Genomic DNA, 22365 nt, shown 5'->3' with positions numbered 1-22365 from the left:
ATGGTGCGGGGTAGGGCGCTGTGGAGCTGCTGCCTGAAGCTCGCCGCGCTGCCCTCAGCGTCGGGTGAGCGAGGGAGGAAGCCGCAGCCGTTCAACGGCTCCTCCTGGAGAGCCGCGGAGCCGCCGCGCAGGGGGTGGAGCGGCACCATGGAAGAGGAGGAGGAGGAGGACGAGCCTCCTCAGGGACAGCAGCAGCCCGGGAGGTGAGCGGTCTCCGGCGACTGGCAGCGCTTGAGGACGGGGGTCGCTGCCCCCGCACCTTCCTGTGGGCAGGGAGGGACCGAGCCGAGCGGTGCTGCCGCCCCACGCCGGCCCGGAGGAGAGGCACCTGCCCGACCCGCCGCACTCAGAGCTCGGCTGGCGGCCGCGGGCAGGGCACCCGGAGCCGCGCAGCGCTGCGCACCTGCTCCGAGCGCGGCTCGCTAGCTGAACGGTAGCGAGGGTCCCGCCGGGTGAGTGTGGCGGGGGGACCGCGCTGAGCCCTGCGGGAGGCGGCAGGAAGCGGGGCTGAGGCGGGGAATCCCGCCACCGGCAGCGGGGCAGAGTGAGCGCGGGTGTCCGCTCAGGAAAGTTTAGCGGTGGGCGAGGTGCCGGGGCGGCTGAGCGCTGGCTCCCGGCCGGGAGCCGCAGCGCAGCCCGGTGCTTTCCCGCGCTCCTCGGCCCCTGAGGTGGGCGCACGCTGCCTGTGGCGGGGCTGCCACTGCTCGGGAGCCCGCGGGTTTCCCCCGGCCCCCGAAGGGTGCCGCGGTGGCTGATGACAGACCCGGGCCAGCTCCAGAAACAGATGGGGACGCGGACACCCTTCCCACCGACGAAGGAAGCCCTGGAAGAAGAAGTCCTACCTTCTCCCCCCGCCCTCCCAGCGGCGATGCTTTCGTTTCACGTAAATTGACGGTAAAATATGCTGCAGCAGCACTCCGAGAGAAACAAGTTATATAATCGCCTGTAAAAAATAATACGCTTCATGGTATTGACGGTTTGGCGAGTGTTTTCCTTTGAAGGGGAAACGCGAACAGATGTTCTTGACTTGCTTGGTGCGAAGTGGAAGATATTAACAGTCATTTAATGTAATTAGTTCAGTCAAACAATCCCAATGACCGGGCATTATGTCTAGTAAGGGTTTAGGGAAAGGATGTGTTGAGTGTGTTGACGGTGTGCAGTCAAGTTTATCTTCAACTTCTGCAGAAATGGCTTTTCTAGTGACGATTATGATTTCTTACTCCTTGCTTTGCTAAATGGCGATTATGAAGTGAGTTTTCAGTTTTAAAGGAAACTACTATAGGTGTTTTTCTGTATTTTTCAAACTACACCAACCAAAGTGATATAAAAAAATTAAAGATAATGACAGGATAATCAAATCTGTTTCCTGGCAAAAGACTCTTGAAAAGTTATGTAGTTTATAAATCACAGTAGCAGTTTTATCAGTTAATAAAGTAGGAAGCCTCATTCATTTTTTAGGTAAGGCTTTAAGGAAGACAAGAAGAAATAAGATTTTTATCTTATTAATGTAAGAATTACTGCATCAGATGCTTTAAAAATGCCCCAAATGATCTGAAATTGAAATACCTATTATAAAAGTATAATGGGAATTTTGAACACCTGGAGATTAGAAAGTCCTCTGATTCACTTGCTGTGATGGAGAGGACACTGAGGAAAGGAGGAAGTAAGGGACAACAGTGAAACGGTTCCAAATATAAATAACAGTTAATTTGCATTAGCTTGTCACAGATCAAGAGAGATCTGCAGCCTCTTTAAAAGGAAGCAGTTATTATTATTCTCTTGTTTTAACTAAGTAGATTTGAGGAATTGCCTCAGCAGAAATCCCCTATTTTCTCAGCCTTTATAAGTTTAAGATAGAACCAAAACTGCTAATTCTCTGTAGAGAAATAGCTTTTAAGTTCTTTTCTGCAAACAGGAAGGCAATTGTTTTGTCTGTAACAAGGAAAAAGGAAGTGTTACCATGTTAATTCGTGCCTTTATATGTAGCACCTGCTGTGAAATTACTGTTTTCTTTTGTCACATCTAGGAATCCCTTCCTGATCTCACTTTGATTTTTTTCTAGGCAGCTGCTGTAAGTATGTAGCTTGCAGTATGCTGGCTAGCCCTGTAATAAGAATCCTACTTCTCATAAACTCAGAGCCAGGACCGAGGTAAATCACTTGGTCATCTTATGTCGATTTGCAGCTTTGAGTAAAAAGGATTTTTCAGTAAACCAGATGTTGCACTTGGTTTGAATATCCTTAGGAAATCTAGGAAAGTAGCTACATGTTATTTACTGTTTGCATGTAGTATCCTAGTATTTGGCAGCTGTATAAAGAAGGGTTTTGAATAGCATACAACTGCACCCAAGCAGATAAACCTCATAAAGGTTCAGCAGAGAGAACCGGGCATTACTAAATGACACTATGAAAACACTTTACTGCATTGTGTGAAGTGTGAAAAACAAGGTTCGGTAAGATGTTGTGTGAAAAGTGGTAAGGAATGTATATTGAGATGTATATCTTGTATTTTCTTGTGTAAGACCTGTTACCATGGTTGGAGCTGGTAGTGCTGCTGTCTGCTGGGTAAGGCTTATGATAAGATTTCAGTTTTTATTGCTTATAGTATTTGGAAATAGTTCCAGTTGTTTAGGCAGAAATTTCCCATGCTTTGAACCAGGTTTTGAGGCATAGTTTCAGTGAGGTTCAGCTGTTTCTGAAAAAGAGGTGGTGGCATTAACAAGTTGTTTATGTGTGTCTATTTAGCTGTATTCAAACAAAACACTTTGGCTCTTTAAAACGCCTACATATTTAGAATGGAGCCTTGAAAATTAGTAGATGGCTCACACTTGTGCTGGAAATGTGCCTTGATTCTTCCATGAGAAAAAAACCCAAAACAAACAACTTTTAATATTAACACTTTTGTTGTTGACTAATAACCAAAGCTCTTTGCATTTCATTCAGAGTACATGAAGAGATATCATAACCTAGAGTCGTGGAGGTGGAGTAGAATGCTGGCTAAATATAGGAAGAAGGGTTGCCATGAAAAATGTTAACGTGTTTTGATGTTAACAGTTTCTGTGGGTATTTGTGTTTTGCTGTGTGATGCCCTACCACTTGGATTTTTTTTTTTAGTGGCTGTGTTTCAGTTAAAGGAGCATAAGAGTGCTCTATGGTGTATGCTTTCTGTCTTTCCACTGTGAGGTTTTGGAGATTCAAAACTTTTGTATTTGGAAAGGCTGATGACCTTTTGACTTGCCTCATGTGAAAGATGGTCTTTGAACAGTTGCATGCAAGAAAAACATATCTTTCAACAAAGAAAAACTTCTGATTCCCTTAACTGACTAAAGTTATTTGTTTAGATTTTGATAAATCTGAAGTCAAATATTATAAGTAGTTCTGTAAAGTACATATGTGTATGGGGTGTGTGTACATACATATGCAGGCAGATGGAGAGAGAGAATGTGTTCAGAGAAGCAGAAGCTGAGCTTATGTTGAAATAAAGTAGATTTAGAAAAAAAATTTAGGGAAATATTTTATATTGCAGAGAAATGACATTGGGTCCTATGTGCTTGGACTTTGAACTGAAGAGAGGGAATCAAATACACAGCATTTAAATATGTACATGAACAAAACTATGACTGTGTATAGACTTAAAAATAAAATCTAGCTTAGCGCTTGGGTGTTGCTGCGCTTCCAGAACAACTGAGGCTTTACAGTGTTTTAAAGGTTTATCCTAATGTGAGTCTAGAAAAAGTTTGCATATGAGTTTGTTCCTTTCTGGCATAGAGAGAAAAGGAAGCAGCAAATTAAAAGGCTTCGCAAGTGAGGTGGAGATAGCAATTGCGCAGTTGCAGACATTAAAGTGCCAGACTTTATTATAAATGGAACTGCTTCAGGTCCTGCTTTGCCACAAGGATCCTGTGGATCAAGGTTTTAACATGATTTCTATGCGCTTTTATGGAAACAGTTCTTGCGTTGCCTTTATGGCTATGTGCTGCGAAGTAAATCAGATTTCTGCCATAGCATGTTGAAGTGGAGCCTTAGTTTCGTTAAACATGTAGTAGTATTTCTTTTCAGACACATCAAATTGATGTTAAGATGGTAGATGCGAAACCTTTACCCACAGGACTGAGTGCGAGCTTGTAATATTTTAAAACTTCATTTTAGTTTAGAAGAACCTGTTCTATCAGCTTCAATGGGATATAATAACTTAAAATACTAAACCCATAATGCATAAGCTGTTAATTCATGGGACGGGCTAAAGTGGATTCATAAATGCTAAACTTTAAAGACTGGTCATTTTTTCTCACAGTAAGTCCTAGTCTGGAAAGGTTTGCCTTTGTTATTAACTATAGGCACAACAGTAGACCAACAATGAACTGCTCATTTGCACAAATACTTACAGAAGTAGAGCTACTGACAGAACCCTGAAGCTGGTGTCCAGATACTGTTGGGTTGGTACAAGTTTCATCTTTGCTCTTTTGGAAAAGCTTGATTGAGATTCTGTACAAGTGTGAAGGGTCATCCATGGAGATTATCATTGCTGTTGGAATCTACAGTTTATTTGTCCAGCTGCGTGCTTGTGCCATCTTCTCTTCTTTTCCGATTTAAAATTTGTTTGCATTTGATTTGTGATCCGGTTCCTGTCTGGGCATACCATAACACAGCTGTAATGCACAAACCTTGCTTCTCTATGTTGTCAGCCTGAATCCTGCAGAGCAGGTAAGAGAATTTTAATTCAGCTCTTATGTTTTCAACATTCTTCCCTTTTCACTGTGTAGTCATATGAAATTACTTGTTTAGGAGAGCAAAGGAAAGCACTCTCTGTTTCACTGTAGGGCAATTTGGCTCCTGCTAGCCTTTGGTGAGTGCTTCAGCAATAGCACAGAATTATACTGCTCCTGTGTTAAATAATGGTAGTTTAGGCTGCTCTTTTAAATGTGATGGCTATGCCAGCTTTTGGATACTTCTGTTCAAAACTGCAGTAAAAGATGAGGGCAGAGAAGGAAATAACTTATTTTAATAGGCCTGTATAGCTGAAGATAATGGCTACTGGATCTGTACCTCTGTTAATGCGTGCGATCCCTACAGACAACTACTGTCACATCAGCAACAGGACAGGCATTTGTAGCACCTGGAAACAAAGAGAAAATAGGTACGTATTGTTCCAAGAAGAGGCATCTTCATGCAGCTAATACAGTGCCCATAGGTGATCAGATTTTACCCAGGGTTGAGAATAGTTGGCTGCAGGTACTAATAGACCTGAGTCTAAATAAAGCCTGTTTGCATTTGTATCCGGAGGCATGTAACTGTGTGGCTGATAGGCATTTGTAATGGCTATGAATAACTTCCTGTTGGTTTAGTTCCCTACTGAATGCCAGGGTAGTAGAGGTCAGAATGTGTGGTGGGATACCACCACGCCTGTATTCGGTGGGAGGTAGCTATTGAATTTGCTTGTTATAGTATGAAACACTGTTCTTGGAGGAGGCAGCTAGAGGGTTTAAGCAGCATCAGTTCTAAATGTGAATGAAATCTTAGATAGGGGATAGATTGGAAATGAAATATATTAAGGGTAGGAGGAACCACTGAATCTAACTTGGTGGTGCATGTAACTGAGCTACACTGAGTGAATTCTAAATGGACGATACTTAGTGGATTACTTTTTTAATAGCAGCACTGGCATAAGTAGTTTTTGTTTGCAGCAGTATATTCCTGTTCTCACCCTTCCCTGTCCTAGCCAGTTTGTTGGTATAAACACTTGCATGGTTATACAGTGATGCAGGTGAAAATTAAGTGCTTCTCTAAGGGATGGGAAGGTAAGAGATGACTATCAGCTAGATCAGTTTCTTGAACTAATTTATTATGTGGACACATATGTTTGTTTTGGCAAGCCTGGGGGAGTAATGAGGGCAGAAATGGATTGGCTCATAATGGTGGCTGCTTAAGTAAGGCAGCTGTTGTAAGAATATGCCTGAGAACAGACCATCCTGGGAAAGTGCTTCATGTTTTATTTGTAACTATTTTTTTTTCATGTTATGTCTAAATAAAACTTTGCTTTGTTTTACTCTGGATCCTCAAAACTAGGTAAGAATGGTGAAGGATTAATTCTAATTCTGTGAGGTTGTTTATGGAGAGAGCTATTTCTGTTTCTGTTATCAACTCACTTGTTATCTTTCTTAAACAGTACACAGTATCACTATGGAATCAGGGTACTTACAGACCTAATGAGAACAGAGAATTGGGCTGGCAACCTATAGCTTTTCTATGAAATGGGTACATCCAAGAATGGAAAAAAGGCTGTACTGACATGAATTTTCTGCTTTGTGGATGTATGGCAATAGGATATCACACAGAATCCCAAGCTGGCTGTTAAACTACCAAATAATTTGAATGATATTTTCTGCAGCGCTTGTTCTTGCTTGCAACTTTTAATGAGGAGTCTCAAACAATAAAAGTATTTATAGATAACTGGTTGCAAGCTTGAGAGATCTTTGTGTGAAATCCTGAGACCAGGAGCGTCTGGAATAATTGCTGCTGCAGTCATAAAAAAGTATGTAAAGTGAAAGAAAACTTCCAGGTTGCACAGCAATATCCAATTTGCAGCAAGCTCAGGTTCTGGCTTTGTTAAGTGTACAGTGATACAATGAACAGCATGGAGTACTGCACAATAAAAGTTTAAATGTGTTCAGAATTTTCCAGGTTCAAACTGTTCATTAATTACAGCAGACAATTTCAAACCTGAAGGAAAAATAAAAGCACAGCCAAAACTTTGCTGGCAGTTGTTTGATGGTTGAGTGTGCCGGAGCAAATACCTTTTAGCTGGTCTCTCTCTCCCTCCCCCACCTTAGTTTTCAAGCCAAAAAGTGTGCTTTCTGTAGTCATTAAAAATAAGTATGTTTAAAGGAAACTTTGGAGTTGTGTAGCAGTGTGTAGCTTGCAGAAAGCTCAGGTTCTGGCTTTAGTAAGGCTACAGTGGTGCGTGTTTGTGAGGAACTGTCTGCTGTCCCTTTTAGGTGATGTGTAGTGCAGCTCAGTTCTGGATGTAGTCTATACAGAGACATGGTGATTAGAAATGAACCAGACCTCTGGCTTAAAAAATAGAGAAAATTAAGCATATTTGGAAAGCTATGGAATGTTTGCAAAGGTAAGTGTAAAGTTTGTGGATTTTGATGGGTTCTAGTAAACCAAAGCTTCATAGTAATTTTTCCTTAAACTTTCTGGCTTATGGATTTGTTAAATAAGGACCATATTTCTGTAAATAAGAGAAGGATAAATCTGTTCTGGCAGACTTCATGGTTAGTAGCATGTCTATGCGTGGCTGTATGCTCCATTTCAGTTATGGAGTAGCAGATGTTACAGGAAACTGGGTGGAAAAGGTGGAGACTCGCACAATAGATTTTATGCTGATGCATTTTGTCTTCAAATAAAGTGAAAGTAATTTGGCTTGAAGCTTTGCTGTGTTGAAAGACCATTTTAAACCGGAATTTTTTTATGCCAGGGTGCTTATTGTAATGTTAACACATCCTGTTGCCAGCCTTCTTTTCCAGGAAGTACTAAAATGTTTAACCTTTTAGTTATTTATCTAAATAAACAAAAGACTGAAAGCCAAAAGAGTTATATCGAAGTTTTCAATTCTATTATCAATGCTAAAATAAACAATTGACCCCAAACCTGTTGTCTTGCAGGCTATATTCTGTTTACAGGTGTAAAAGCCTGGTTAGTGGGATGTAAGACGTGGGTTTTCCATGCTACCTCTTGCCTGATCTACAACTTCTCTCTTGCTTTGTGGATTACTAGGGGCATCTTTGTATTTGGTGCTAGAAAACCAGTTATGTGAGCTCTGTTTTGATTCACATTAGGCTTCATCCTGTTCATCAGCCAGTGGCGTTCTTCCCTTCTGTCTAGAATACCTTCTGGCTTTTTGGATTTGGCATGACTAATGGTCTCCATTAGTAGTCCGTATGTCTTGGTCCATTTTCTTTCCTGAATTCAGTTGAAGCTGTAAAGCATCTCTTGAGTACAGAGAGGGTGCTTGCATTGCATTTGCCTGAGCCTCTCTTACAGGTGGTGGTGATCCACTTGCCCTTGTCTGGGGGTAAGTAACCTCATCCTGAAGGATGGATTCCATTTGTTAAAAAAGCAGTTTAATGCTTTTAAGTAGAATAATAATTTCTCTCTTTGAAGTCTGGAAAAGACAAGATTTATTGTGGAACCTTACAGTAACAAATATTGACCAAGGACATGACCACTGTTGATCCAGGGTGAACACAACTCTACTCCAGTCTGATTTCAGTGTCTCTGTCACTCATAATTTCACTGGTAATCCAGTGCTTAATTATTTCTCAGATGCCAAACTATTTTTTGAAGGGGGGAAGAATTCAGGGAAGCTAGATGAAAAATCAGTTCATTTCTGATTGGGTATCTTCTAATGTTTGAAATATACCTGCCAAATCTCCTGTCTAGCAAGGCTTTCTTTTGCAAAAGGGTAAGAATCTGCTTGGACTACTAAGTGCTTGAGCGTTACTCTAAGCTAATCATTGTTGGCTTTCAAGAAATGATAATCTAACTTTTTATGTAAGAAAAATAAGATTTCTTTTACTGTATTCCATGAATATTCTAGGATGTATTTTACCAGTTTAAATTAAACAGAAATGAACTGGCAAGATTGATGCTTCAAAGGAATCTATAGTTGATCAAGAATACTTCAGTTAATTGTTTGTAAATCTGTCCCTTTCTTATGCATGTAAAAGGGTTGGGGTTTTTTTGTGAGGTCTTTCATCCCTTCGGTTGCTTATGGAATACTAATGAAAGTAATGTATGTGCATCATGTGGAAAATATGTTGGCAGACAGATACCTGCAGTGTCTTAAATGCTTTGGCATTATCTTTGTTTAATCAGCATAGTTGATCCCTGCTTCCCCTAGAGCTTTATACTTTCAGAATAAGATCAAAGGTTTATATGAAAATTTAAGCAAAAGTAGAATTCACCTATTTTAGAGATGCATGAATAGATAAACAGAAGCTTAAAAATAAAAACCTTAGGCACTCCGGTCTCTAATATAAAATGTCTTGTAGGAACAATAATTACAGTAGCTATATATATTTAAAAATCAGACATCTCAGATGTTAGCAGAAGAATTTCCTGGAATTAAGCACCTATCTGATTAAACTTTTGTGATTTGTTTTCATGGTGCTTTCTAGCACAGTAGATGTTTTATGCCCTGTCTGCATGCTTTGCTAAACTAATAGGCTGACTTGGCATTGAAAATGCTCTTGAGGAATGCCAAAGAAATCCCAACTCTCTTAAGCTAAAGTAACAGTTAAAATATCCATTACAATTTTGGGGGTATTCTGTCTGCCTTTTTGTGGTGCTCATTCCATTTATCTGCTTCAGATGGCACAGAGCAAGCTGGGTGGCTGTTCCATTGGACTCTGCATTTGAAGCTGGATCCTCACCAGTAAATGCATTTGTGTTCAATTTGATAATACTTTTTATATGTGTCTAAAACCTTAGCTGTCGTGTTGTGGTACCAGTATGCTGCTTTTTCTTTGTAATCATGAACTTATGAGGGGCATGGGGAGTTATGCAGTTTCTAAGAAAACTGTGGGCTTTAATTCTGTTCTATGAAAATGTTGTTCAAGTGACCTAGCTTTGGTACCTCAGCCCAGTGCTTCTCACAGGTATACAGTTAAAGTCTGAGTATTTGAGTTAATGAAATAGGAGAGAGGTTTTCCACAAGACAAACTTCACAATTTCTTATTAACAATATTCTTGCTCCTAAGCAGTTTATCACACTGTGTGTTCCTTACTGGTTATCTTACAGTTTTTATCAGGTAGAATTTGTAAGTACCAGAAAGTCGAGCACTCTTTGAAATAGCAACCTGTTTATTCAAAAACTCTCAGAACAGTATATTTACTCTCAATGGAAACTGACGCATTCAGCTTCAACTGCATTGCTGCAGCAACTTTAAAATAAAATAGGGAAATTGGGGTTTTTCACCTTGCGTATAACAAGATAATAGTTCTCCATATTCCTGAACTGCACAACACTTAAGTGCAGTTTGGAGTGAGGGACGCTGACTACTGAACTCAGAATTGTTTAAGAAATATGCCAGAATTGTGACTTCATAGGAATAAGCTTTTCTCAGTTATTATCTCACTTTTTTTAATATTTTGCAATGGAACTAAGAGCCGACATTGCAGCTGTGATTTATTTGAGATGTTCCAGTTTTCTATAGCCTTTTGCTAGTGAGTTCACTTAAATGTGTATCAAAATTGTGTTTGAAGCAGTTACTTTCACTATTCTTACAACGAGCTTTTCCGTTGTTTTAGACGAAATAGGACCAAATGTCTTTTGTGTTCTGACTTCTCTGCATATATGTGCATCTTGTTGGTAGAAGTAACGTATTACTAATGCTACATGAGGCTGCTGCTCTTACTGCAAAACAAAGTCACTCTATAGGCAAATCCCAAGGAACTGTATAGCTCTAGTGTCTCTTGGGCAGGTTTGCAGGATCATATTACATGAGGCACTAAATGTCACAAGTTTCAGGAGGAATTTACTATTCTTCCAAAATGTAAATTAAGGAACCCTTCCCCCTCGCTCTTGCAGATAGTAATGCTAGTATCTGAAGCTGTGCATACCGGGGAAGAAAATTCTGCCTGAACTGCAAAGAGATCTCGTGTCTACTTGCCACAGCATGTTTTTGAAGTCTTTTGTGTAATAGCAACTGTTTTAAAGCACATTTTGTTGAGGAAAAATTGCAGTGGATCGTAAACTGAGAAAGGCATGCTTGTTTCTGATGCTTGTGAGAACATTCAGTCTGATGAACATTGATGTTAGTCCAAGAAAAGATTGACTAATTTGAAATTTATTTTAGCTCTCCTCAAAAAGATATGGATAAGAAAATGGATGAAGAGCAGCCTCTGACTGCATGTAGCCAGTACCCTAAAGAAGCAGTGAGGAAACGTCAGAACTCGGGTCGAGGTTCCAGGGGCAGTGATTCTTCCAGGACATCCAGGAAAAGCTTCAGGCTGGACTACAGATTAGAAGAGGATGTTACTAAATCAAAGAGAGGCAAAGATGGGAAGTTTGTCAACCCGTGGCCAACGTGGAAATCACCGACCTTGCCAAATATTTTGAAATGGTCCTTCATGGAAAAAAATAACAGCAACGTGCCATGCTCGAAGCAGGTAAATACTTGCATGTTTTCTGTTCTTGATTGAGACTGCTGCTACTTATTAATTATGTTTATTAGTAAGATAGAACAGTTTCTAACTAATACATATTAGTCACCTTTTGGAGACTTTTCCAAGTCTTCTTTTTCTGATTTTATTATCACCCATTCTTTTCAAAAGATGGGTTAATACTTTTTGCCTCTATTTTTTTCTCTCCTTTCTGTTAGTTCCACACCCTTTGATTTATCCAGTTCAGTTTATATTTACAAAACCAGCAAAAATGGTTCCCCAGCTGAGTCATAAACTACAGTTATACTCTTTCCTTTTTAATACATGTTGCCTTGGGAAGCATACTGCTAAACATCATTTGTACTGCATGCGGTAGCTGTGGCATATCTCATTTTACACATTTTGCCTTTTTTTTCTTACCCCCATTTACTACATAAATAACATCTATTTTTATATTTTTAAATAAAAATGTAATAACTAGTTGCTGCCATTTACTTATGAAAGTGTTTTAGATCTGTATTTTTCTGCTTCAGTACACCAGGAGAAAAAAAATGCCTATGTTAAAATGAGCCTGAGCAAATATTTGTTCCGAGATACTAGAACTACAGAGCCAGTTTACTGGGAAACACCATTATCTGTTCTTGCTGCATTGCTTCTGTCAGATATTGTATATAAAGAAGGAGGTGCGGAAGCAGCCTCTCAGAGAAGCTTCTTTTCCATGAAGAGTTGTAAATACTGGAAAGCCATGGGTTATCTTTGTGGCCACAAGAAGCATTATGGTGGCCACAAGGAACATTATGGTGGCTACAGCTTGGACAGTTGGGATTACTTCTCAGTGTATTTTCTGATGTGTTGACTGCACTTTGGAAAAGCTGTGCTGAAGGATGCACAGCTGAGGAAAGCATTTGTGAACAAACAGGTGTTGTTAATGCTGTTAAGCATCTAGGAAGGCATGCATAAGCTATAAATCTCAGTCAGTATTTAGAAAAGATTTTACACTTTTAATGTTTATCTCATGGAATTACCTGCAAAAGAAGGAATTTGATCAGCTTTATGGACAGGAAAGCAGTCTTACTACCACATGATGGTCAGAGGTTTGGGGATTTCTTAAGGATATGTGGCATGGAACATGTTTAAGAGAGAAATAATCTCAGCTATAATTGTTCTATTATAATAATAATTTACCTTCAGAGAGAAGCACAGCAAACATATGTCCGTCCTGTGTGCCTTACACCAATTTACTGTTTTAAATATGGAGTCCTGCTTCTAGACATTATCTGCACCTTGTAGTAGTAACAGCAGTTGTGCCTCAATGTGTACTGCTTTCTAAGCAGTGTGCTGCATTCTCATACTTTGGCCCCATTTGTGTAGAATTCATGCCTTGTCATTTTCAGTTGCCTTTGAGCCACTGCCCTATTCCCTATGTGTAAAACAGGCTTCCTATCTTGCCAGCACCAGTGGGAAACCTGGGTAGTGACTGAAGTGCCTAGAAAGTACTACAGAGTGCAGAATATACAGCTCTCTGATGGCAGTGGACAACTGCAGCACTCTAATTTACAGATTATCCCTGCAATAAAGGATGATTACAAAGAAATCTACACTGTGTCAGTTGTAAAGCTGTCTCTCTGACCCAGCTGGGATTCATTTTTAACTAATTTTATTGCTTTGCATATGAAATCTTTTAATTAAATGTCTGCAATTATTCAGGAAACAGTGAAATAAATCAGAAATGGAAAAACCTAGATAGGGATCAATGATATGCACTCCTGAGACCTCAGCCATTTTGATGCTTGTTCCAGCTACGTTTGTTCCATGCCTAAATCAACCTGTAAAGGGCTTCTGAGCTTGTTTAAAATTCAAACTAAGGGCTTCAGACTAAGGACTCCATAGCTTATTTAGCACTGCTAGCTAGCATGTCCTTCAAGCAGACTCCTACTTCAGTTTCCACATTGAGTGTTCCTAGTGCTACCCTGCAATGCTGGGCAGGTTCAGTTTATCTGTACCAAGTGCTTTGCGTATGGAAAAAAGCATATTATCCAGGATATATACTTTACTCTGTGAAAGCTATATATATTATAATCATACCTTCACAACAAGTCTGTATCATTGCCCAGAATGCATAGGTTTCCTGTATTTTCATTACAGGCTTTATTAATAACTCTTTTCAGTGCTGTTTGGAGTATCTTTAATTACTGATTGTTGGATCAGCCTTTTAGATTGTTCTCATTTCTTTAAAATCCAGTGGTATTCCAGTATGCACTAAGCACCAAAAAATCCTCAGCTAATTAGTTAGTCTTACCAAAGCCTGTCATGTGTTTCTTCTTGCTTTGCATTAGGAAGGAAAGAACACAGGAGGGGGAAGGGGCACAGCAGGAGGAATTCTGGTATTACTCCAGTGATGAAGATAAGCCAGTATTAGGCATGTTTTGCTTCTGTTGGTAGCTGGTTTGATGTGAATGCCATAATTCAAAGATCTGTTACAATTCTTGTACTATTAATGTGTTTCTGGTTGGTCTGACAGCGAACAGATTAAAGTTCCATAAGTTTATGTATTTTGTTCATTATTTGTATTCTGTTGTATGAGTTTTAAGAATTTCATATGCAGTATACTGCCAATAGAACTTGTGTTTTAGTTTGAAATCTTACAAGTTGAGTAGTGAGTCCTTATTGCATTAAAAGGTAATTCTGGGGATTTTATAAATATTAAATGTATTTTAAAAAAACCAAACAAGCATAGTCCATGCACTGAGAAGGAATTTCTTTCACTATTTCCCTGTGTGACTTACTGTGATAGCTCAGCAAAATGTCTGAGGAATCATTGAATCAAAAATCTCTGAGGAATCATTGATTTGGACCATAGGTCTGGGTATCACAAACCTGTAGATCCTCATATGGAGTCTGTGCTTTCCCTGTTAACGCTGCCTTTGTGCTCCTGGTTTGCCTTCAACTTTTGTTCACACAATTTCATTTAAATAAATCAGGATACCAGTCATTTGAACTATGTTACTCTTTAGTTATAAGTCTTCCTGTGTTTCCTTTACAAATGCCTTTTGTAGTGATTAGTTCTACTTTTAAATCAACTATTTGAAATACTTAATGGTGTCAGTGCCACTGACATCCCTGTAAAGTCTTTAATAGTGCAAATGTGTTAGGGTTTTACCTGAGCAGGCAGCTAACACCCATACAGCCATGTGCTCACTGGTGGAACTGGAAGGCTAAAAGTGAGAAAAGTTGTGGGTTGAGATAAAGACAGTTTAACAGGTAAAGCAAAAGCTGAGTGTGCAAGCAAAGGAAGAAATTCATTCACCATTTCCCATGGGCAGGCAGGTGTTCAGCCATTTCCAGGACAGCAGGGCTCCACCACATGTAACAGTTACTTGGGAAAACAAATACCATCGCTCTGAATGACCCCTCTTCCTTCTTCTTCCCCAGCTATATGTGCATATGATCATGATGCCACGTGGTGTGGGATATTCCTGGGGTCAGTTGTCCCAGCTGTGTCCCCTCCCAGCTCCTTGTGCCACCCCCAGCCTACTGGCTTTGATGCTGTGTAAGCACTCTTCAGCAATAGCTAAATCATCAGTCTGTTATCCACAGTTTTCAGCACAAAGCCAAAACACCATAAGAGCTACTAGAAAAGAATTAACTCTATCCCAGATGAAACTAGTACAGTATGTTTGAGTCCCAGTGAAGAACTTACTGTTCACATTTGCCAATTAGCATTATTTGATCTATTGCATGATGCTAATTTTATAAACTAGTTTGTGTCAAATGTCAGCAAAAATAAAGTGGATTCATTTAAAGTACCTAGAATAATTTCTAGTCTACCTCTAAAACTAGCTACTTAAAAAGAACATTTTCCATTAAAAATGTGCTGCTGACCTAAACTGCATTATGACAATTAATTATTAAATTTCATATCTGAGTTTAATTTCTTTGATAGAATCTGATATGTTGACTTAACCATGTGTAATCTGTGGGTTGTCCTAACTTCCATTTTGGAGTATTATGTTAGTTTTGTGGCTCTTAAACCTTTTTACTTATTTTAAGCTGAAGTGTCACAATATAACACACTCTGTCATACAGATTTCTCCTACCAGTGTCATTCCCATGTACTTAGAATGAAATAAAGTGATGCTTCTTTCTTGGAGAAGCAGCAGTTTGTCTCAGTCTAATACTCATATTTTCTTTATTTTATATGAATTAAGTGATTGTATTGTGCTAACCGTACATTCAGTTTTTCAGAAGACTATTTCTCGTTCCTGGAGACAGTAATGAAACCTTTTCAGTAGACATGTCTTGTCCATTAGCTCTCAGAAAAAGCAATGTCATGAATATTTTATTACGTACAGTGGAGTTGCAGGGGGGTTGGAGGGGTGTGTGTGTGTGTTTTGTTCTTTCCCACCGTATGCCCTCCAAATCAATAAAATATCCAAATCAATAAAATATTGTGGAGAAAATAACTTTCCTGAAGCTGTCAGGACTGTTTTAGCAAGGGAAGTCCTAGAATCTCTAAATCACAGCATCAGCTGGGCTTTTAAGGCAGCAGGAGGTCAGCTGTATATAGGCTTGCTGGTTAATGTATTGTTAATGTATTACCCTAGACCTAAAGAACTAGAGCAGCAACCATTGCAGGGAAGGCTTCACTGGGAACCAAGGTGCTAGGACATCAGTGGTTACCAGGGAGAGAAGAGTGTCAGGAGTCTATAGAAGCTGCCAAAACAGGTAAAATCTTCTGAAGTGATACAAGGAGTTCACACCAGAACTGTCTGGGAGGAGAGCCTTATCCACGCTGTGGCTGCACTGGAGGTGGTCAGGAACTGTGAGAAGACTTTGTTTGGTTGCTTTGGTTTGGTTTGTGGGGTTTTTTTTGTTTGTAGATTGTTTTCTTGGGGGCAGTGGTGGTGGTCATTATTATTATTGATTAGGAAAACTCTTTTGTATTACAAATAAAACTTGTGCACAAGCATCTCAACCAAACTGCAGGCAGGAACGTAATGCCAGTTCAAAACGAGAAGGATGAGTGGTTGTTGGAGATGAGTTTCCATAGATAACATACAGTCATGGCCCCCTTTGTGTCAACTTGAAGCTACACATAGAGTCCAGTTCGGAAGCCGATCGAGCTGAAAGCTGTCTGTTTTCCTCCTCTGCATTAATGTTCAGCTGGATCAGTTCTCTGACCTGCCAGACTTAAGTGAAGACTGCACAATTATTCATGGTGAAACAAGAGGGCAAGTGGAAGGAGGTTTCTTTGTTATACTGGAGTATGGATTTAGGTTGATTTGAAGTTGTTCATGGGGACTGCATCTTGAACATACAAAGAGATCAGTATAGTGATTTATTCAGTAATAATTAATCTTTAATTACCTTGAAGGCTTCAATAAAACATCACGAGAAGCACAGCTAAGTGCCTTAAGGTCCATCTTAAAAATGAATTTGTTTTTTGAATGTTCATTGGATTACTGGCAGGATGGGAAGACAGAACTGTAAAATCCATCATCAGCTAAGTGAGGTGAACCTCTATGTGCTGCTTCTGTATGTAATGGGGAGAGAGAGAAGGTCTGATAAAGGCTAACAGAACAGCTTTTATGAAGTGCTGATGGGAAGGTGGCATTCTCTTTCATCTGTGGGTTTGCAATTTACTTGTGCTAGGACTTACAGGAAGCATCTTCTAGTGCAGGAACTAAACCTGAGCATTTGTTACAGTAACAGTGTGTGTGTGTGTATTTATTCTTTTCCAGGTCAGGGAAGGCCAGCCAGTTACAAAGCCTTTCCCAGGATGCTGTTGTGCCTTGTGGTGCTTTCAACATGATGCTGTTGGACCCTCTCTGTTAGTAGGTCTCCTGGCCTGATGGGATACTCTCAAGCTCTGTCTTCTCTTGACAGAGAAGTGAAAATGTCACAAAAACCTAAGATGAACTTAAGAGAGAGTAGTTGGGAAAATGGTCATTAAAAAGGCATCTAGTTTGTGGTTCAGTTCTGCAGTTGTCTGAAAACATTGAGCAAAGTGCAAGTCCTGACTGTAATGATTTGTGCCTCTCATGCAGTTTTCGTTCCACAGCGAGTACATTCTGGAACTTGTCATGCATGTTTTGTTCTTTTTGCTAGGAACTGGATAAAGTGCTTCCTGTGTTAAAACCTTACTTTGTTCAAAAGCCAGAACTTGCTGGGAAGACAGGAACCGGTCTGCGAGTCACGTGGCTGGGACATGCTTCCGTTATGGTGGAAATGGATGAACTTATATTCCTTACTGATCCCATCTTCAGCCAACGAGCTTCCCCCACTCAGCTGGTGGGTCCCAAGCGCTTCCGAGGACCTCCGTGCACTGTAGAGCAGCTCCCCAAGATAGATGCAGTCATGATCAGCCACACTCACTATGATCACTTGGACTACAACACTGTAACGAGTTTGAATGAACGTTTTGGGAGTGAGCTGCGCTGGTTTGTGCCTCTAGGGCTGTTGGACTGGATGCAGAGATGTGGTTGTGAGAATGTGATAGAACTGGACTGGTGGGAAGAGAACTGTGTCCCTGGTCATGATGCGGTAACTTTTGTCTTCACCCCTTCGCAGCATTGGTGCAAAAGGACTGCAATAGATGATAACAAGGTTCTCTGGGGCAGCTGGTCTGTCTTAGGACCATGGAACAGGTTTTTCTTTTCAGGAGATACTGGATATTGTGTTGCTTTTGAACAGATAGGCAAAAGGTTTGGACCTTTCGATCTTGCAGCCATCTCCATTGGAGCTTATGAGCCAAGGTATGAAAATCAAAGTTTGATCAAAATACATAAATGAAGTTCTATACTGATGACAAAAAAATGCACCCAGAAGTGCATCAGTGGTGATGCTTTATTAAGAATATATAATAGAATATAGAGGCGAAAGAAAGAAATTTCTTTCTGAGGTGAAAGGAATGACCAATAAAAAGCAGGCAATGGGAAGATCAGTCATAGAATACCAGATTGGAAGGGATCTCAAGGATCATCTGATCCAACCTTTCTGGACAAAGCATGACCTAGACTAGATCTTCCAGCATGCTATCAAACACTGGGGAGTCCACCACTTCCCTGGGAGATTATTCCAATGGCTGATTTTTTTCACTGGGAAAAGTTTCCCTCTTTGTCTAGTTAGAATCTCCCCAGGAGTAACTTATGCCCGTTACCCCTTGTCTTCTCCATGTGACTCCTTGTAAAAAGGTAGTCTTCGTCTTCTTTGTAGCCACCCATTCAGATGGAGCTGAAATGTTTAGGGTACTTGCCTGTGTATGTGTGACGTTCTTGGAGAGTTTTTTTCCTCTTAAGCACAGCAAGGCTGAATCAGCTGCCTTTCTTCCATGAAAAACATTGAGTAAAAATCTGGAATTACTTTGTGGCTTTTATTCTGAGATACCATCGCGTAATCCAGCCCACTTAATGCTTGCAATTTGCTGCATTTTACTCTTGCTTGAGAGTTTGCTGGTTTTGCAACTTATCTGGAGATAAAGATGAGTCCTTTGTATAGAGTGTGAAAGATCTGTTTAGGCATCTGGATCCCACTTATGGTGGGGTATTGAAACTTTTAGATGATAAGACACACAATGCTGGAAGCAAAGCATGCATGGGCTGGGAAAGGAAGATAGGAATCTGAACAACATGGCAAAAATACAGTATCTTTTAGGAATTATCGAGTTCCCTCTTCTGCTTTCCCACTGCTCCCTTAGGCTATCTTCTGAAGCACACACGTTTTGGCGTGCACTGCTAGCATGAGTTTTTTTCAGGGATGGATTTAAATCTATGGCCTTAATGCCTCAAGGCACCAGTAATCATAGAATCAACTAAGTTGGAAAAGACCTTTAAGATCGAGTTCAACCATTAATTACCCCAGGACTGCCAAGCCCCCCACTAAACCATGTCACTGATGGCCTCTTCTACACGTGTTTTGAACATGTGCAGGGATGGTGACTCCACCACTGCCCTGGGAAGCCTTACTGTGTCCTTAGACTATTAAAAATATAGATCTGTTTGAAAAAAAAAATCTGTTTTAAAAGGGGAGTGAAATAAATGAACTGCTGTTTTGGGGATATGCTGGTATATTCCAGCTTGTTGATTTTGAGCGTTCTCTATGTTGATCACACATACATGCGTTGGTGTTTCTGGGTTTTGTTTGTTTGGTTTTAGATTCTTTGTAACATAGCCCGTGAAAGTCAAAAAGAAATCTTGCACTGAACTAGGTGACACAAAACCATTTACTTTGTGTTTTGATAGGTGGTTTATGAAATACCAGCATGTGGATCCTGAAGAAGCAGTAAGAATCCACATTGATGTTCAAGCAAAGAAGTCTGTAGCAGTTCATTGGGGGACCTTTGCTTTAGCAAATGAGGTAAATTTCAGCACTATAAATGCGTTCAGATTTCCTGAGCACGTAGTCATTGATGAAGCTTTGCTCATGCAGTTTAAACTACATACCTGTAAATGTATACTTAAAGCATAATCTTGGCATGAGTGAAAAGTTATTACTGTTTGTACTGTTGTTCAAAACAATGCTTAGCTTTGCATAACCAATTACATAGAATATGTCTATGGTTAAGATTAATTTGAAGTACAGAGTTATTGAAACAAATGTGGGTTTCTCATATCTTGACAGCTGAGCAACATGCAAGGTGGGGATGCGTATGCAATATGCAGGCAGTAAGAACTGCATGCCTGTATATCAGAACAGTATTTAGTAAATAAATTGCATAGTATTTTTAATAGATTCATAGTTAAATACCCGCAATAACATGAAAAATCTGAAAATTCTGAGTTGCTGATTTTTTTGAAACATTTTTATAAACCACCCCTTCCATTCCTAGTCCCCAGTTGTAATCAGGAGGTTACCCAGGTACCTTCACAGTGACTAGAAATGCAGTGAGAAAGAAGTATCTACATTTACTTTGACACACCTTATCTGGTAGCTGGTTTCCAACTTTCTCCTTGCAGCAGTTGCAACACTTCATCTTAACAGTTCAGGCCTGATGCTGTTATTTCTACTCATCTGGTGTGTCATGCATTCTTTGACTTGGATGCACCATTTTCAGTCCACAGTGATGCCAATGAGCTGTGTCACTTGTGCCCACAATACAAACACTATTATGTATTTAGAAGCACCAAAACCTGGATGATTTCTGCCTGATAATGCTTTTCCTGAAAGGTAACAAACACAATGAAGTAACTTCAGGGCACCTCACAGAACTGGCACTAGTTTTGAAACAGTAAAGCTGACAACTTCGTTTTACTAAACGGGAGAAAGCGCCACCTGCTGACTTGCGACCTCTTCCTCCTCTGCTGTATCAGCTTCTCGGGGATCTAGGTCAACACGCTGAAGACTGAATTTTCGATGTCAGGTTGTCCATTGCTAGTTACTCTGCAACTGTAGATGAGTATTCTTATAGTTTAAAAACTGAAAATGAACCCAAACATTTTAATTTGACAAATATCCTTCTCCCCCTTCATAGATGTTTCAAATGTAATCCATTTCTTGTGCAGAGCAGTGATATTTCCCCCACCCTGCACCCTTTACCCCCCAAATGCTGCAATGGTATGTTTTCTCTCATGTTATTCTCATTTTTCAGTATTACCTGGATCCTCCAGTTAAACTGAACGAAGCTCTTGAAAGATACGGCTTGAAAAAAGATGACTTCTTTGTCTTAAACCATGGAGAATCACGGGACTTGAGTACAAATGACGGGTTTGAATAATGAAACAGTAGCGGATCCCTGTAAGCCCTGTTTGATTTGAGCTAGCAATTAATGTTACAAATACGACTAGGATGTACTTACAAAATAGATTTTTTTGGAGGGTGAATTGGATTTGTAGATGCTGGGTTTGTCGGTTACAGAACTAAAACTTGCATACCAATTTCATGCTAAATTTCACTAATTATATTGTTTATAAATTTTGAGGTGATCGAAGAACTGGTCAATATGTAAGGTATTGTCTGGGAATAAATTCCCATTTCAACTCTTATGTACACCACTACTGGGGTTTCGGGGGCTCTTTCGAACTCTTCATCTTACCTGCAGCAGCAATAATAACCTCAGTGCAGGACATACTCTTAGACTTAATGGCTGACTTGAACTAGTTTTTGTTAGAATGTCATCTCCCACTTGTTGGTCATTAATCTTCAGGTTATGCCCTGTACCTCGATAGCTTCACTGTATGTTTTGTGGGGTGGAGTCTTCCAATACAGCTGTGTTGTTAAGCACAAGCACAGTAAAAGAATTATTTTACTGACTGCTTCTACATTTTCATATACTGACGAACCACAAAAGCTGCATTTTACAGTGATCTAAAGAAACGTGCCTTTCAGAGACAGACATAGTTTAATATTGCATCACTCATGTAACACTTAACTGCTGGCCAGAGTATTCTTTGTTTTGTCAGTGTTTTTAAGTTAGGCTGGAACGTGTCTAAAGTAATTTTCTTGTTAAATGCAGTACATGAAGTGGAAGAATCCCTTAATGACACTTGTCTTTGCATTGACTCGGCCTATTACTAAGTACTTTTAAGTGAAATACCTTTAGCAAGGGCTGTGGTACTTTTTTCTTATGGCTTCCCTGTAATTTTTAAGTTGAATGAGAGATGACAATATTGCTCACTATTGTAAAACTTGGCTAAATGTATCTGAATCAAATTGCCATGCTAATTTACAGAATTAAAGCCTATTATTGCTAATAAAAGGGTTGTTATTCTCCTTCATGATTCACTGGCAAATTATTTTTCTGTTGATGATTTGTTTAGGTCTGTGGGAGATATGTATTTTTTTTTTTTTTTTTGTTCTTGCTGTGCATTACATTTTATGTTCAGAATCCATGAATCTAAATAAAAAGACACATTATTTCCCTGCTATTTAAAAATATGAACTTCCAGCAACCAGTTCAAAACAGTTAACGAGATTTCATGCTAGGAGCAAACTGAAGGAATCTTTTAACTGTTGGGAAGTGCTACAAGTCTTACAGATCTTAATACCAACAAAAAACAGCACAAGGAGGTAAAGATCCATTAGTCCAAGTTCATGCTGAGAGAGGGTTCAGGAACAGAGGGCTACACTTACATGTAAGAAAATATAGCTTATATTCCTTTGGTGAGACTCATATTTGACAAATGTCAAGATTTCTTTATTTGAAAAGGTTATTCTAATATGACCTAGATGTATTCGCCAGAATTTGTTCAGAACTGCTTTA

At 39.8% G+C, this 22365-nt stretch overlaps 1 protein-coding gene across 1 annotated transcript; it reads left to right on the top strand.

Annotated features, from left to right (window-relative positions):
- On the top strand, positions 1-21024 carry NAPEPLD (N-acyl phosphatidylethanolamine phospholipase D; the record flags this gene model as incomplete). Its single annotated transcript, XM_080623540.1, has 5 exons — positions 1-203; positions 10862-11174; positions 17277-17923; positions 19409-19523; positions 20755-21024. The coding sequence occupies 5 exons, from the start codon at positions 1-3 to the stop codon at positions 20878-20880; spliced, it is 1404 nt and encodes a 467-aa protein (XP_080479666.1). The 3' UTR covers positions 20881-21024.
- Positions 21025-22365: the final 1341 nt, after the last annotated feature.

The sequence above is a fragment of the Psittacula echo genome (assembly GCF_963264785.1).
Source record: "Psittacula echo genome assembly, chromosome: 1".
In the NCBI taxonomy this organism is placed as follows: Eukaryota; Metazoa; Chordata; class Aves; order Psittaciformes; family Psittacidae; genus Psittacula; species Psittacula echo.
This window is presented reverse-complemented; position numbering and strand designations above follow the sequence as displayed.